Here is a 17061-nt window from a genome sequence, read left to right as displayed (position 1 = left end):
GCAGAGACTGAATTTTATTTTTATAATAGTGATTCAGGTCTTTTGTTGTATATGCCATCAGTGGGAGCCAGTGTGGCGTAGTGGTTGGAGTGTTGGACTATGACCTGGGAGACCAGGGTTCGTATCCCCACACAGTCATGAAGCTCACTGGGTGATCTTGGGCCAGTCACTGCCTCTCAGCCTCAGAGGGAGGCAATGGTAAACCCCCTCTGAATGCCACTTACTACGAAAACCCTATTCACAGGGTTGCCATAAGTCGGGATCATCTTGAAGGCAGTCCATTTCCATTTCCATATGCCATCATGAGAATGTATATGCATTAAAAAGGTGGGGCAAACATTCCCAGGTGTGTGCGTGCATGCATAAATAAATAAATAAATACCCCCCTCTGATTTAACTCATAATACTACAGGAGTGCTTACTCCAATTCAGTTCCTGTAGCATGCATGATATCTTTTTGACTTTTGGGTGGGGAGAAATAGTGTTTCTGCTACACTCTTTACTTAAATGGAGGTGATGTGCACACCTGCAGGAGAAAGGGAGGAGTGCTCAGCCATAGCTGGCCCTTCCATTCAGCAGAGTGAGGCAATCACCTCAGACATCTGGTGTTCCTTCTGAGCCCCCAACCATTCCCATATATTTAAATGAAATTATAGTCATTGCTTTGAAGGGAGGGGGTGCCGTTTCAGATATGCAGTAATTTTTGTTTGTTTTCAAAGGGCTTCACAAGAGCACTTGTATTTGATGGGCACTTGATGGGATTTAATTGAGAGAGGATCAACTCGCAAATACAGTGATTCTGCAGCATGGGGAATGGTATATCTCTCACGTATCCCATAGGACTCTTAGGTCTCTTCCTCCTGAACATCCCAACTTCTTGCTCAGGGCCTCAGAAGGAGGGTTCACACATATCTATGCTCCTTTTCCTTGGGCCCACAACACTGAATGGCTTCTAGTTGTTACTATCTGAACCATGGGGGACCACCAACAGAGACTTTCCAAAAGATCTCAGTAATTGGGCCAGAATGTAAAGGGTCAAGCAGTCCTTAAGATGTCTTGGACCAAAATTGTTACCAGATTATCGATATCTCAACTTTGGTCAGAACGCATGTACTATGCTATGATTTCACCAAAACAATCCAGTGGAGACCCAGACCATCCCATTTATCTATGCCAGACTCCTATTAGCTAACAGCTCACAGTAGCCAACACACTGTATTTGAATGGAAGGAAGGAAACCAGATAAAATGAGGATATCTGAGCTATAGAATGGTGTTGTTCTCCAGGGCTTCAGAGCTTTAACTTTCCCACCTTCGGACTCTTTCTGCATTATTGCTTTATTGTGCAATAAATGTGCAGTTGTTACTTGCATGCTGTGAGGGAATCCACCTCTTTCCCAACTAGTGCTTCCATTGTGAGAAAATAGCATTTCTTCCCGTTTGTAGCCAGGAGGTTTGCCCTTTGGAATGAAACAATTGTTCTTTCTACCAATAAGAACCATAGGCAAGCAGAGGGGGAGAGTGATCAATTCAAACCAATTTTAGTATTAGAGTTATCGCCTTAATGGGAAATCCCAGTTGACTATCAGTTTAAATCAGTGGAATCTACAGATATATGCATTCATGAATGAAAACAATCGTTCTGAATAAAAATACTTTTTAACTACGACACACAAGTGTGTCATATGCAGCCATACCTCTGAAAAGAGGCATTCCCTCTGCATGTGAGAGAAGGGGGAGAATGGCTCTTTTAAAATGAGGGAACATTCCTAAGGACAGCAGCACAAAGCAAGCAGAAACCTAACAGATTCAGGAAACACATGTTGGAACTCCCTGCCTGTTGACATCAGGCAGGATCTTTCTCTGCACTCTTTTCGGCACCTGCTTAGAGCATTTAAAGCATTCCTCTCTTTTTGCTTTGTATTTTTAATTATCCTTTGAATTTAAAATAGTGGTTTTTAACTGTATTTTATTGATACTTTTAATTTTAATGTTTATTTTTTTGTAAACTGCTTAGAGGTTTTATAACAATCAAGCGGTATATAAATGTGCAACAAATAAATACATAATTTATTAGTCCCAGTAAACAGTATAAGTCCCAACATTTTTTAAAGCAATGAACTCTTCATCAGGGGACTGTCAAAATCAAGATTAGCTCAAATCTATTGCAAGCACAGCTACTACTGATTGAGTCAGTGTGTCAGTAGCTCATTCTGGAGCTAGTCATCTAAGACTCTGTAATAGGTATGATCTATTACTTTTTCTGTCAGTCCCCTGATGAAGAACTAACTGTTCGAAAGAAGTTGGGATTTATACCTCTTGGATAAATATATTTGTTTCCTGCACCTGTTGGATTTCTCGTGCTTTCTTCTAAAGTTAGGGTTCTGCTGCTTCTGCACCTCTTTCCCAAGGCCTTTTGTGCCTGCAACATACAATTTTAGTTGTTAAAAACATACATTTCTTTTAAGGCTGCTGCTTGATTAATCAGGACCCTATTCTTAATCAATTGAAATAGTTTTAATCAATTAATCTAGCAAATGAATTGGTTAAATGTTGCATTCCAAATTAATATGTCTTTTGAAATCTAGACCCTGATCGGCAATACTGATACACATTGAACTTGTTAGTGTTTTGTAGGCGTCATATTGCTCTAACAGGGAATATTTCATATTCCTAAATTTGATTTTTAAGAACTCTTTTTCTATCAATAAATAGTAGTTTTGTTTATTAGATTGTTAAATTATCTATAGTTAAGGTATGGGAAATGGTCACCTTCCCCAAAGATGACAGGTGACTGAAATGTTGCAGCTTGTGAATGTATTTAAATATAATTGATTAACAGATTGGCTAACCCACTAAGAGCCCGTCTATCAATTAAATGTACTTATTAATAAGTTGGTAGTCCTAATAGTAATGTTTTTTATTATACTGCTACATGTACCAGGGTACACAAAGTGGCACAGATCTGTGGTGTGAAACAACTGCCTAGCTTGTATCATGTTAGAAGTTGACTTGAAAACACTCACAATACACTATGAAGTGATTTTAAACCCATTTTTTAAAACACTGACATTCTTTAGAAGCTTATCAGCAATTCATTAATGGGAAATTTAGTAATAGAAGTTTCATTGCTCAAAATCTGCTATTACCCGTTTATCCTGCAATACACAGCTACAGGATGTTGGGTATTTTCTTGAGCGTGCGTTATAATTGTGCTGAGCAATATCTTCCTTCACACTTTCCTGATGTGGGAAGTGGGTCAGGGATCACTCTCTGATTCCTGATTAAGATCATAGTGGTGTCTGTGCATCTTCTTTAACAGAACATTTGGTACCCCCTGCAGACTGAGAGTGCAGCTTACACTATACCCCAGAAACCCCCCCCCCCAATGTGCAGGGCTTCCCTGGCTAGCTTAGGGATTCCTTGCTAGGAGAACTGATAAAGAATGGGTTCCCCAAGGGCAAGAAGTTTAAAAACTGTTGCAGAAAGGGCAGTTTTTAAGGGCATGGTGGTGGTAATCATGATCAAATATTTGACAGCGATTGGCTGGGCTGTCCTAAAGTCACAGAGGGTTAGGCAGGCAGAACAAGTTCAGGACCTGACCCATAAGAGCAACTGGGCAGGCAGAAGGGCCTAGGAAATGTGGTGCAGAAAAAGATGTATAAGAAAGGATGAAGTTGAAGAAAAATGGGAGGCTAAATGCTGTATCTCTTTGATCAGCTCAGAGTTAAAAGGGGCACATGTAGGGCATGGAAGGTGGGGGGGACAAGCAAGGATGAGTAGAAATAAGTGGCCAAAGATTGAAAGAAGAATGGCAGGAGGACTAAAACTCAGAATAAGCTTCTTCTTTTTCTGATGATGATGATGTCACTTTTATCAACAAGGCTTTCAACAAGAAATGTTTAAAATAATAAAAGGGGTTTTAATTTATTTATTTTGTTGTTGCTGCTGTGTTTGGAGCAAGAGGAAGAACAAGGAGCTTGTAGGTCCACTGAGAGGAGAAGATGGAGAAATGTTAGTGGGTGACAGAGAGAAAGCAGAGCTGCTCCACTCTTACTTTGCCTCGGTCTTCTTCCAGAAGAGAACCTGTGTTCAACCTGGCAAAAACAGAACAAATGATGAAGGGAAGGAATTGCAGTCCAAGTTAGGTAAAGCATAGTACGGGAGCACCTTGCCACTCTAAATGAAGTCAGGTGTTCAGAGCCTGACAAATGGCATCCAAAGACACTAAAGTAATTTGCAGCTGTGATGTTGGAGTCTTCATCCATAATTTTTGAAAATTCTTGGAGAACAGGTGAAGCGCTGTGAGACTGAAAGTATCCCCAAGAAGGAATTGGTTGGGGGAGGATCCAGGCAACTACTACGTGATCAGCTTGACATCAGTATCTGGAAAGGTTCTGAAACAGGTCATTAAGCAACCAGGCTATGTGCAAACAGGGAAATAATAGCCTGGTAGGTGAGGGGTATGCTGTGAACGTAGTACATCTTGATTTCAGCACCACTTTTGATAAGGTGCCTCACTATATTCTTGTTGGCAAGCTGGTAAAATATGGGCTAGAAGGAAGCTACAGTTAGGTGTATATGTAACAGTTTTATGGACCATACCTAGAGAGTGGTCATCAATGGCTCCTCATTTCCAGGTAACACCAAACTGGGTGGGGTAGTGAAGCTCTTAGAAGACAGAAACAGGATCCAAGGTGATCTTAACAGGATGGAGAACTGGGCCAAAATTAACAAAATAAATTTCACCAGAGATAAATGTAGATAGAAAGAATCAGATGCACAAATGCATAATGGTTGATATTTGAATTGATAGCAGCACATATGAAAAAGATATAGGGTTTTTTTTACTAGACAAGAAGCTAAACATGAGTCAGCTGTGCAAGCTAATGCTAAACAGGTTAATGCAATTATGTGTTGCATCAACAGAAGTATAGTGCTCAGATCACGAGACACAATAAAGATCACTTTATTCTGCTTTGGTACTGGAGTACTGTGTCCAGTTCTGGGCACTGCAGTTTAAGAATGAGATTAACCAACTAAAATATGTCCGGAGAAGAGCAACAAAGATGGTGAGGGGCTGGAGAACAAATCCTATTAGGAAAGGCTGAAGGTGTTGGCTATCTTTAGTGTAGAGGGGACAATTAAGAGGCGATATGATAGTCACCTACTAGAGTTATTTGATGGGCTGTCTCATAAATGATGGAGCAGATTTATTTTCTCATGCTTTCTTATGCTCAAATAATAGGTTCAAATTACTAGGTAAAGAATTTAGATTAAATTTTGCCAGAAATTCCTGATGGTTTCCTACATTAGCAGAGGGTTAACCTTCCAACTCTTTGATTCAATTAATATAGAAGTACTCGCTGTTTCTCCAAATAACGACCAATTTTCAGCATTGCCAGGACCCAAAACAGGGGCTGACATTAGCCCTGACTCACCCACAGTAGGTGACTAGGTCCAATAACCGTGCACCATTTATATTTCCAAAAATGCCTCAGAGCAATCCTACACCAGGCACTGTGGGAAATTTAAAGTGGGGGTCAGGAGCCCACCGAGGTGGGAGAGACCGCCTTGCCAAGGCCCCCTGAAACCTGCAGCAGAACCCTGCGTTTCTTTGTGCAATAGGACCACAGTCCATTCTGCATCAAAAACTTAGGGAGGGAAGGTGATCCATCCCCAGTGCTTAAAGCCTTCAATCTCTGTGGAATTTAACACATGCTGTGCCTCAGCTGCCATATGGCCATTGTGTGAGTTAAGGAGCAATTCAGACCAGTGGCAGGGAAACAAACAAGAGAGAAACAACAAAAAGTATTTGTGGGATCCATTTTTCATCTGCATCACTGGGCATTCTCTTTGTCAGTGTCTGTAACTCCCAGAGACAGAATAAGAGTGGAGCACCTTTTGGTAGGAATGTGGTGGACCATGTGGTATGTACTTTGATTCTTCTCCATCTCTGTGAAAATTCACATGGCGATTCTCTCTCTCTTTCTCTCCACAATAAACACACACAAAATGAACACTTCAGAAAATTCACATTGACAAACGCTGTGAAAGAGATTGAGACAAAATGAGAAGGGCAGTGCTTACTGATAGAGTGTGAAGCCAATAACTTTTTTTTAATGCTGTGCTATATTAAAGCCATGCTCTTGAATCATAAAATGTCATTTTATGTCTGTTGATTTATGTCTATGAGGATATATATATCACCCAGACACCAGAAATCCAGAGATATAGTACAGAAAATACTGTCCAGTTGTTGTAGGACTACAACTCCCATCACAGCCAGCATGGTCAGTGATCATGGATGATGGGCATTATAGTCCAGCAAAATTTGGACAGCACCACATTGGCTACCAGGACTTTATGCTGTACTAAAGTGTGAGGGTTATACTTTAGAACAGGAGTGGGGAACCTGTAGCCCTTCAGAAATTGTTGGACTGCAACACCCATCAGCCCCAGCCAGCACAGCCAATATACAGCAACATCTGGAGAGTCACAGGTTCCCTGCTCCTGTGTTATGGAAAGTGTTGCTTATCTAAGGGGAGGTAGCACTTGGCCTCACACTAGTTGTCTTAGAGATGCTGATTAAAAAGAGAGTTTAAATTCAGGGTTCTGCTGAGAAAATGGAAATCCTCTCTACAGAGTAATATGCAGTTAATCTGTATGGTACACTTACAGTGCAATCCTGTGCATGTCTACTCAGAAGTAAGTCACATTGTTTTCATCAGAGGTCCCCAGGTAACCGTTTATAGGATTGCATCTCTATGTGAAATCCTCACAGGGATTAGATAGAACTCCTTGAGACAGTGGTGCCTAGTAGGGCTGCAATTTTTAATCTCACTCTTTTCAACACAATAGGATGTATACAGTATTTATTTAGGAAAGTGTTTCATTAATACATATACAGAATACCATTGTCTCCTCACTGAAAATGTATCAATTATTGGCACATCTGTGGACAATGGAAGACCTTCCATGTAAGAGGGCAAAGTATGATTTTCAGATACGATTGGCTTCATAGCTCTTTTTTCTAGAAATTAAGCCATGCCTTATGACAAACATTTTTGAATGTATGTATCAATTATATCTGCACAACTATTGCCAAAAAACCAAACATATACAGAGTAACTTTTAAAGTGTGAGGAACACTTGCTTACACTTGAATGCAGTTTTCCTCCCCCACAAAATTTTTTAACTTTTTAATATCCAGAACACTTTCCCCTCTAAATTAAAATAATATAGTGTTCCAGCTAACGGACAAAACTGATTGTTTCATTTGAGCCAGGGCACATCAGGACACAGCAGATCATATTTGCAGTGCATAGCCCAGTCCTGAAAATATGAAGTAATAATATCTGCTCATGCACAGAGTAGATCGCACCAGACTGATCATAACTAGCCTCTGTTATGTCTGAGATTAGGGAGAATATCTTCCAAGCTTGGGGAAAGATGTGGGGTCACATTCAGACAGGCACAGAGCCCAGACTTGTCATTTTAGAAATCGCTGACAAAACTCATTAAGCTACAAATAATACCACCAGCATTTCCCTCCATTTCTCTGCATTGAAAATATTCTAAACTTAAGATAGGAGAGGGGTTTGTTGGAACCAGATCCACAAAACTTTTCTGGAAATACTCTGCAAAATATTCCAGAATTGCAAGTGGCTCAAATCCAAATGCAGGGAAATGGTTAACACAGAGTTTGTTTCAATATACACTCATGCTATTCACTATTTCTCCTCCCAGTTCCCCAATTCACAAAAATAAATGCAGAATGGTGTATGTATGTATGTGTATATATATATATGTGTGTGTGTGTGTATAATATATTATATATATATAATAGAATGAGACTCACTGCATGCATGCCTGCTTGCTTGCTCTCTTTAGCAAGATAACACACAACCCTTCCCCCCAAACTAAAGAAATAAAGCTCCTCAAAGTAGGAAACACTCCCAGTTGCTCCTCTGGTTAACAATGAGAAGATCTGGCCTTCAGAGAAACAGTTCTGAGTGTGCTCAGAATCCAGCTGAGGCTACCACATAGGGCTGTTGTTGAAGCAGGTATCATTCAGGCCTGAGCCCTCTCTAATCTGCTGTACTGGCTGTGCTGGACAAGCCTCATAACAACAGATGGAGTAGGAACCTTTCTAGTGGGGTTGACAAATAGGCAGTCCAAGGAAGAGACCTTTTTGCCATGGCTACACTTTTGGATTAGGATTGGCTGAGTGATGCAGAGAGCTATTTGACCAGAGAAGAGGAGATTGACAGAAATGCCTCCGCAAGCCTCTGTATGTTCAAGTAATGATAAAATTGTGTGTGCGACAGGAAAGAGTGTGCAGCTTTGAGATTGTGGTGGGAATGCTTTTTATAATTGCTTGACATTCCCATTGGGAGGGCTGTGCTCCAATAGCCCTAGTGGACCAGCTGCCCTGTGTCCTACTGCCCTGAGATACATTTAACTTGTGTTGGGATGCAGATACCCCGGAAGGATAATTTTACTGGTTAGTTACAAAGTATAGCAGTGTGCTCCAGTAACCAATTATAGGCCTGGCTGGGAGGAAGGAGCCTGTGCAGGGAATGCACTCAGGAAGTCTTTCACTGTTAGCCATGCTGTGATTCTAATAATTACATGCAGCCAACATACTCCTGAAAATCTCTCTCGGTGTGTGTGTGTGTGTGTGTGTGTTTAAACAGGCAAGCTCATAGCTCTCATGTCCTACAGAAAAATATCTTCAAAAGTATGGTGTTCGTTTTCAAATATAGAAATGATGTTTTATTTTAAATATGCTGCCAAACTTTCCTGTGGCTTGTGTGAGGGTGGCATTGCTATTGTTCTGTTGCTGTTTATTGTTATGTTTTTGTAGTGTGTTTTATTTGTTCTATTTTAACATTGTGTAAGTTGCTTGGGGACCTTTGGGTATCAAGCAACTAGTATATCTAATTAAATATATATATATATTTAGCCACTGAAAAATCTCACCCAAGCCCTTCTGGTTGCTACAATTGTAATACAGTAACTGCAAACTTCCCTCAGCATTGATATGCTTTATTTTTGTAAAACTGTCCTGGGGATGGGTGAGATGAGCTTGTGGCAGCACAGGCTGATGACCTACAAAGGGGGATAAAAGTTGCACATGCTAATTTATATATGCATATGAAAATTTAGAAATGATTACTATAATTTAAATAGAATCACCATAGTGGGGAAAACTGTGATCAGGTGCCTACTGCTATCTAGATGCTAACTGCTAATGGGCAACTTCAAGGCCACCTGCTTTTCCTTCTTACAGTTTTCCATCGTTAAATGGAGCTTGGATTGGACAGCCCTTCACAAAGGACAGCCTTTCCCAACTAGTGGGCCACCAGCTGCTGTTGGACCACAATTCCCATCTTTCTTGATCATTGGCAATGCTGGCTGAGGCTGATGGGAGTTGTGGTCCAACAACATCTGGTGGCCCAGTAGTTGGGAAAGGCTGACATAGGAGACGTCTTCAAATTTGGGTTGGAAGGGTGTATCAGTTACAGCCCTCTCAGTTCCTTATTTTTCCAATCTTAAATTTGGTTCTCCCCACTTCTGCAGCAATATGTGATTTAAAAAAAAAATCCTCAAGAAAATTCTTCAGCATTTTAGTGCAAATTTATCCTAATAAACACAATTTTGTCCGCACTAATGTATACATTTCAGCAAACTATCCTACTATAATGCATTTTTGTATGTTATTTTCACTAATATAGTCATTTTTGGGTGCACTGTAATATATTCATTTTTGTGAACATTGGTTGAAGAATTGCATTGCAAAATTTGGATAAGTGCAAATTTTGAAGGATGGCTGTGTTTTGGTTCCCATGTTGTTTCTGAAAGTGTGAATTTAAATGCGAACTAAACCTAATTTCTCCTCTGTCCCTACTTTAAATGTAGGATTGTTCTCTGATAGCCCTTCAAATGCATAACTATCCTCAGTAAACTGGTTCCCACTTTTGTGGTGTTTTACCATATGGCTTTCTGCAGGCTTTAAAAAACAAACATACCCCAGATAGATTTTAACCAGTACCTCTCTTTAGCTACTGCACTTGTTTCTGCTATTATATTTTATTTTGTTTTGCATTTTATTATATTCTATGGTTTGTTTTAATTGTTAACTTCCCTAAGTGGTGCATAGGAGCCAGTATGGCAAAATATAAATAACTAATTAACAAGCACCTGCCAACGAACACTTATGCACAAAACAGGTTTTCTTTGAATTGATCTTTATTTGAGCTTAACACTGGATATAAAGGTAGTTTTCTGACTATAACACAGTGAGCTGGTTCACACAACATACTAAGCCAAACCTTGGAGGAGAGGAGCTTGCAGCTGTCTCGCTCCTCCCCAATCCTTTCGGCTCTCCCCCTGCACTGATCTAGAGCAAGGTTTGGCTTAGCATGTCATCTGAACCAGGACAGTCTGCAGACTATCAGAATGGCTTCACTGCTCAAATAAGATTTGTTCACACACTTCCTTTATTTACACTGTTGGAAAGCACTTCTTTTAGCTGCCTTGGGTGGAGGGTGAGGCTATTGAGGAGGAGAGTGGCCCATAAGGGTTATGCTCCTGAAGATGCAGACTTGCTCTGCTGACTGGCCTCTATCTGGGTTATAGAGAGGGCATAAGGGGGCAGACCTTATGGTAGGAGGGCAGTTTGTTTTTAGAAATGTATGTACTTTCAAAAAAGGCTTTTGATCCAGAATGTTGAACCATGTTTTAAATCAGAAGCCTTTTTTGAAAGTGCTAGTTTAAATAAAAATAAGATCTTTATGTGATTTCCCAACAACTATTAAGCATTCTGAAAAATTTAAACTTACAATTCCATTAATCAAATGGTGTATTCTTATGTGTATTGCCCCCAGGGCCAGTGCCAAAGGGTGGCCAGGTCGGGCCCTGGCTGAGGGCCCCTGGGGGCCCTGAGGGGACCCTCAATAGAATGGGAGAGTAGAGCTCCCCTTCCACAATCTGTAGCAGGGTAGCTGCCGCAGATTGCATGGAGGAAGCTTCCAAGCCACCCACCCATTCGCTCACTCCACCTACCTGTCTCTTGTCTTTTGCGGCTGCGCATGCTGCACACACAGGCCTGCCATTAACCAAGATGGCAGCCGAGGTTTCCCTAAGGTGCTGATGCCCCTGCCACCATCTTGGTTCATGGCAGGGATGTGCGCATGTATCACACATGCATGCCATCAACCAAGATGGCGGTGGAGGCTTCAGCCCCTTAGGAAAACCTCGGCCACCATATTGGTTAATGGTGGCCCTGTACGTGCAGCGTGTGCAGCAGCAAAAGACAGGAGAGATAGGCAGGTGGAGCAAACAGGCAGGTGGCTTGGAAGCTCCCTCCCTGAGATCTGCGGCAGCTACCCTGCCGTGGATTGTGGAAGGGGAGCGCTACTCTCCCACCTTGGTTGATGGCAGGAAAGGTAGATAGGTGGGGTGTGCATGCATGTGCTGGGGTTCAGGGCAGGCTGGTGCCCAAGGCCCCTAGCATGCCTGGTGATGGCCCTGATTGCCCCAACTAACACTGCAATCATATACATTCTCCTCAGAAATAAACCCCCAAGGAGTTCAATATGACTTATTCCCAGGTAGATGTCTCTAGGATTGCAACAATCTTTCCATGTTGTTACTATTCTTTGTATCCATTATTTGCATGCTAAAAATATGCCCCCCCATTAAATGATTAAAAGAGAAGATGATGTAAGTGGATGACAACATTCTCCTTAAAACAGTTGCTATGGGGGGGGGGAACGCAAAAGATAAGGGTGCTGGGACCCCTCAGGCTATTGTGCAGCAGCAATGGCAATACAGATGGCACACCTCTTCAGGCATTATGAAAATGAAAGTGCATGGGAGGAATGGGTTCCCTGCCACTCTCAACCATGCCACATTCACCAAGAAGGGCTAAGGGGGTTGCAATTGTGTTGACCTGAACATGCTTCCAAGGCTCCCTGCAGTCAGGAACCCTACACCATTGGGCTTTGCCACTGAATGTGGCAAGGGGGTAGATGGGGTGGGGGTGGCTTGCACAGCCCCACAGCCCTGATATGCTTTCATTTCCATACTTACCCACACACAGCTGAAACATTCAGGGGGTGGGCATTTTCAGACAAGAATGGAAAGGCATGGCAGGCTTTAAGCACCCTCCCTCAAATCTGACAGTTCTCCTCTCCTAGTGTCTCCTACACACATTTGTGGTATCTTGGCAAATATGGGGTTGGCAACTCAGGCTTGCAGACATAACATCTAGTCCACCAAGGCTCCTGTATCTAATAGCATCAGTGATTATGCCACACTTTAGAAAGTGAGCAGGCACCAATGGGTGGCAAATAGTGCTCTAATTATTGGGGAGCAGGAGCTAGAGAGGCATTTAATAAAACCCACAAGCCACACCCCCAACTTCTACAAGTTTAACTAAATCACATAAACTTGTAGAAACCATTTCCAAGGGGGCATCACTAAACCTAAGGGGGCTGCCCCCCTCTCACTTCTTGTATCTCAGGCACTGGTTGTAAATAAACTGTTGCGTGGGGAGCAGCTGTAGATCTAACTATTTTAAATGTTACTGCCTACTTATGTAGTAAAATTCTAATTGTCTCCCCTGTCAGCTCCAAAAGTTTATTCTTACTTTCTCTCTTCACTCTCTCTCTCTCTCACACACTCATAAACAATCTGATTCAGTCTTGTAAAATGCCTTCAGTAATAATTTTTAAACATTTGCTGAAAACTTTTCTATGCTTCCAGGCTTATGCAGACAATTAAAGAAAAAAAATATTTTACAGTTAGCCAGTGATTTGTGATTTTCATTTTTATGTGGTTTTGAGAGAGAGAGAGAGAGAGAGAGAGAGAGAGAGAGAGAGAGAGAATGTTGTACACTGTTCTCATTTTTTAAATGAAATTGCACTATATAAGATTTTTAAATTAAATAAGTAAAACTTACACATAACAGTCTTATAACCCAAAACACAATAAACATATGCAAATCTGATTGCAGAGCTGGGGCTTTCAGTCACACAATCTGGAGACTGTCGTGGAGAATTCTGGTCAGTCTTCAAAATATTGAGATAGGTTTTGTGACAGAAAGGTTTTGCAAAGGGTTCACAAGCTACATTGCCCATTGAAGGCATTTTTGTGGCCTGCCCTTAGTTGGGTGAACAGGGCAATCTCTGGAGAGGCTAGGGTATGTGTGTAGCTCTCTACCTGCTGGCTGCAGCACTCCTCATGGGCCTTTCTCCCTTTTCATTTTGTCCAGTTCCCAGTACGGCATCCCCTCCCGTCTCCAGTGCCTCCAATGATCCAGTGGGCTCCTACTCCATTAACGGGATTCTGGGGATTCCTCGGTCGAATGGTGAGAAGAGGAAACGTGATGAAGGTAGGGGGAGGAAGGGGTTCATCCTCCCTTTTTTCCTTCTTTTTCTCTCCCCCTTTGCTCTGTCTCTCTCATTCCCATTCTCTTTGCTTCCCTCTACCATCTTTAAGCTACAGCTTTGGATCAAGATCTGCAGATGCTTAGCATATTAGATTAGTTTTAGATCAGGGAAGGTTCCCCTACACAACTCTGCTGGTCTAAATTCATCTCCAGACATTCGGTTGGGAGGCAATCAAAGCCAGCAAAAGGTTGATTCTGGAAAGATCCACTTGTGTACCCATTTCTCCTGCTCCCCTAGCAATGTTATTATTTTTAAGGCAAGTAACAAAATCTGGTTTCCAGTGGAAGAAATTCAGAGAAAAGAAGGTTTAGGGCTATGAGAATTTTTTTTTGAAAAAAGGAGGATGGCCACTACTTATTTGCATCCTAGAAATAAGCATGCATTCAAAAGTGGGAAATGGAAAAAATATTGCATGTAAAAAATGATAGTATTAAGTTAAAATGTAACTAATCCATGTGATTTTGAAAATGTTACTCTGTAACAGTATGAATTATTTCCAAAGGGGTAGCTTCTTTGGTGATTCTCTCCTAAGTTTTTGACAGGGTTGGAGGGCTTTGCGGATTGATGCAGGACAAGTTGAAATATCAGCATTTGAAGACAGTGCTCTTTCCACACTTGTTTGGTGTATGATCATAGAGTGTTTTCCCCATATCTAGCCATAATACAGGCCAAATTGACTTTTGCCTCCTATCTCACTATGAAGTTGTAGAGCAACACTCACAGTTCTGACTGCGTACTATAGACACAGGAAACATGACAAATTTGTGCTTCTTGTTTGTCCCACATCTCTGTCATATCTGAAGCCACTTTCAGAACATTAATATGGCAGGCAGAAGGTTGCCTTGGTGTTCTTACCTTTTGTGGACAAATATAAAATATTGTATCAAAGGTTGTTTTTATACTAGGGGGGTTGCCTCCACAATTAACATAATTCATCACTCAGTTTTATGAAGAATCTGCATTGTGTAACAACAACAAATAGAGGAGCTGTTGCTTCGGTTGCAAAGATGAAATGAATAACTAAAGGACTTGCTAGAGAGCAACAGGAAATGGCCAGTTAAAGGACTGGTGCAGTAATGTTGTGGCCTGAGAGAAAAGGAGGTAGCTAATTAAAATACCAGTAGTTGAGAAACAAAAAATCACTTAAATGAAAAAGGAAAAACATTAAAACGCTGTAATCCTAAGTACACTTTTAGAGAGGAAGTCCTATGGAATTGAATGGGACATATTTCTGAGTAAATACTTGCAGATCTTGCCCATTGGGTTGCACATTGCAGAATTGTCATAGGGAATATTATGCTAATAAAATGGCATATTGAACAGAGTTTTAAATTCTGCTACAACAGAACTGTGAAAGTGCAATGTCTCAGCAGCACTAGGATTTTAGTGAGGAAAAGGCCAACGTCTGTGAGAGCCTAGGGAGACCGAGGGCCAGTACCTGAAGAGGCCCTGTTCCAATGTCTCTCTGCCACTCTTTGTTTCTTCACCCTTTCTGTGTTGCATAGCAAGCACCTGAAAGAGATGGTAAAAATAGAGGTGGTTACTGGGAGACTGTAAACGGGTGAGCCGGTGAGGGGGAGAGTGGTCTTTAAGAATTGCATTCCTGAAGATGTTCCACCTCTGTTTTTTTGAATCCGGGTACATAAGACATTCATCATGCTCCGTTCCTTTTTACTCTAAAATATGGGCTTTTTGAGAATGGATGCATTTTTCCTTCAAGCCAGCTTCATACTGACTTGAAAACTGTTTTGCCTATCAACCCATTGCAACTCCAAGGTGTGTTTAATGGAAACATTTTGAAGTGGGCAGTCCTACAAGCTCTGACATCAGCAGTGGGGCTGGCTATACTCCATCAAACAATAAAGAGGTTTCCAGCCGGCTATGGGTTCGTTTCAAACCACACCCAGAAAAAGTGGTCTCGCTGCTTTTAAAGCAACTAGCGTGCATGTACAGTAGCTGATAACTGAGAGAACATACCTAAAGTGCTTTGAACACTTAAAAAAAACCCTATATAAATGAATACTATTGTGCTGTTCTTATAAATTCTGAAGACTCCTGTGGACTCCTAAGAAACTAAGAGCACTATTCTATACATGTCTACTCAGCTGTAGACAAATTCAATAAAACTTTATCTCCAATAAGAGGGTACACCTATAAGTAAGCTCCATTGAGCTCAATGGGATTTACTTCTGAGTAGACAGGTGTAGGTTTGCACTGTCAGGCTACAGCTCTGTGCTCAGGTACTGGGAGTAAGTCACATCAAACTCAGTAAGGTTTACTTATGAGCAGACTTATATAGGATTGTACTTTTGTCAGATGCTTGTAAGTATATATTCACATGAGTACAGGGGGCAGGGAATGTTTTACACAGTAAAGCCCATCGCCTCTGTGTATCTGTGAGTATATTATACATATACATTTAGGTATCGCTGCATTATAATCTTAGGAAGCAGCCCCCTGTGCACACCAGTCTGGGAGTAAACTCAGCTGAACACAAGTGACACGTACATATCTAAAACATGCAACAATTAGGCTGCATTAAGATAGGTTGAAGTCTTGGAGCTCTATTAATTTTTGAGGGGGGGGGACAGAGAAATCATGGCCCTGTGTTTCATCACTCTGGTGAAAGGAACCAAACGTTTGATGCCATGCAGTCCCCCTTTGGAGCCATTTTATACCTCTCCTATATCTTTACAACAGCCGTATGCGGTAGGTGACATTCAAAGGCAGCAAATGAGCAAAAACAATGATGAGTTAACATGCTCATAATATTTTCTTTTTGTTTATCAAGGGTGGCAAAATGTATGTATGTGTGTTGCTGAGAGCTGTAAAACTGCACATGCTCAGAGTATTTTTTGTAGTCCATAAACTTTTTGTAGTCTTTAAGATAGCTACAACAGACTAACAAGGAGTAGTAGGAATCACACTTATTTTCCATAGTAGGGTGGAGTTTGGGTGCAAAAATAATTAATGAGGCACAGAGGGCCTGTTTGTCTGTGTCTGTGTAACTGCAGGAAAAGGAGAGACTGTAATTTATAGATTGAAGAGATCTAGAGATAAAGGTCCCACACAAGAGCCCCGGAAACATCACAGAAGCCCACTTAGAGAGACCTGATGCTAAAGTGGCCTGGTCTCTCAAATGTCATAATCACTGCCTCCCCAAATCAAGAAAAGTGGCTTGAGCTTTCTTCCTCCATTTCTGGCCCCAGGCCAAATGCAACTGTGGGAAAAAGTGTTTACAAACCTCACTCTTGATTAAGTCAAGTAGTTCAGTGGGGCAAGGATTAAATGAGGTAACACTATTTCAAGCTCCCAAGGGAAGCAAACCCCTACTAGAAATGTGTGATGGTTCTGCTAACCTCCGGTACTTCCACTGAAAACTCCTTGGAAAGAACACAAGTTTCACATTTACACAGACTGGGATGATGGGTATAGTTGTCCATGGACCATTACTTTACTGTTCAAACTAATAAAAGCATGTTCTGGCAGATAGCCAGTACTGGAATGTGAGGACTTCTGCCAGCCTGGTACTCTTTCCTGGAATGGGGGGAAGAGTCACCCTTCATTAACAAGCCCTAGCCTTCCCTGTGCTTTAGATGTGG

The 17061-nt window shown here is 41.4% G+C and overlaps 1 protein-coding gene across 2 annotated transcripts in view; it reads left to right on the top strand.

Annotated features, from left to right (window-relative positions):
• The window catches only part of PAX2 (paired box 2), a 183530-nt gene that overhangs the window by 67881 nt on the left and 98588 nt on the right, over positions 1-17061 (top strand). For both annotated transcript variants that reach the window (XM_061634665.1, XM_061634663.1), the window contains exon 5: positions 13282-13401. In XM_061634665.1, coding sequence (XP_061490649.1) covers positions 13282-13401 — 120 coding nt within the window. The remainder of the gene's footprint in view (positions 1-13281; positions 13402-17061) is intronic.

Source organism: Rhineura floridana, chromosome 7 (genome assembly GCF_030035675.1).
Source record: "Rhineura floridana isolate rRhiFlo1 chromosome 7, rRhiFlo1.hap2, whole genome shotgun sequence".
NCBI lineage: Eukaryota > Metazoa > Chordata > Lepidosauria > Squamata > Rhineuridae > Rhineura > Rhineura floridana.
Note: the sequence above shows the minus strand (reverse complement) of the source record. Positions and strands in the feature narration are given on the sequence as shown.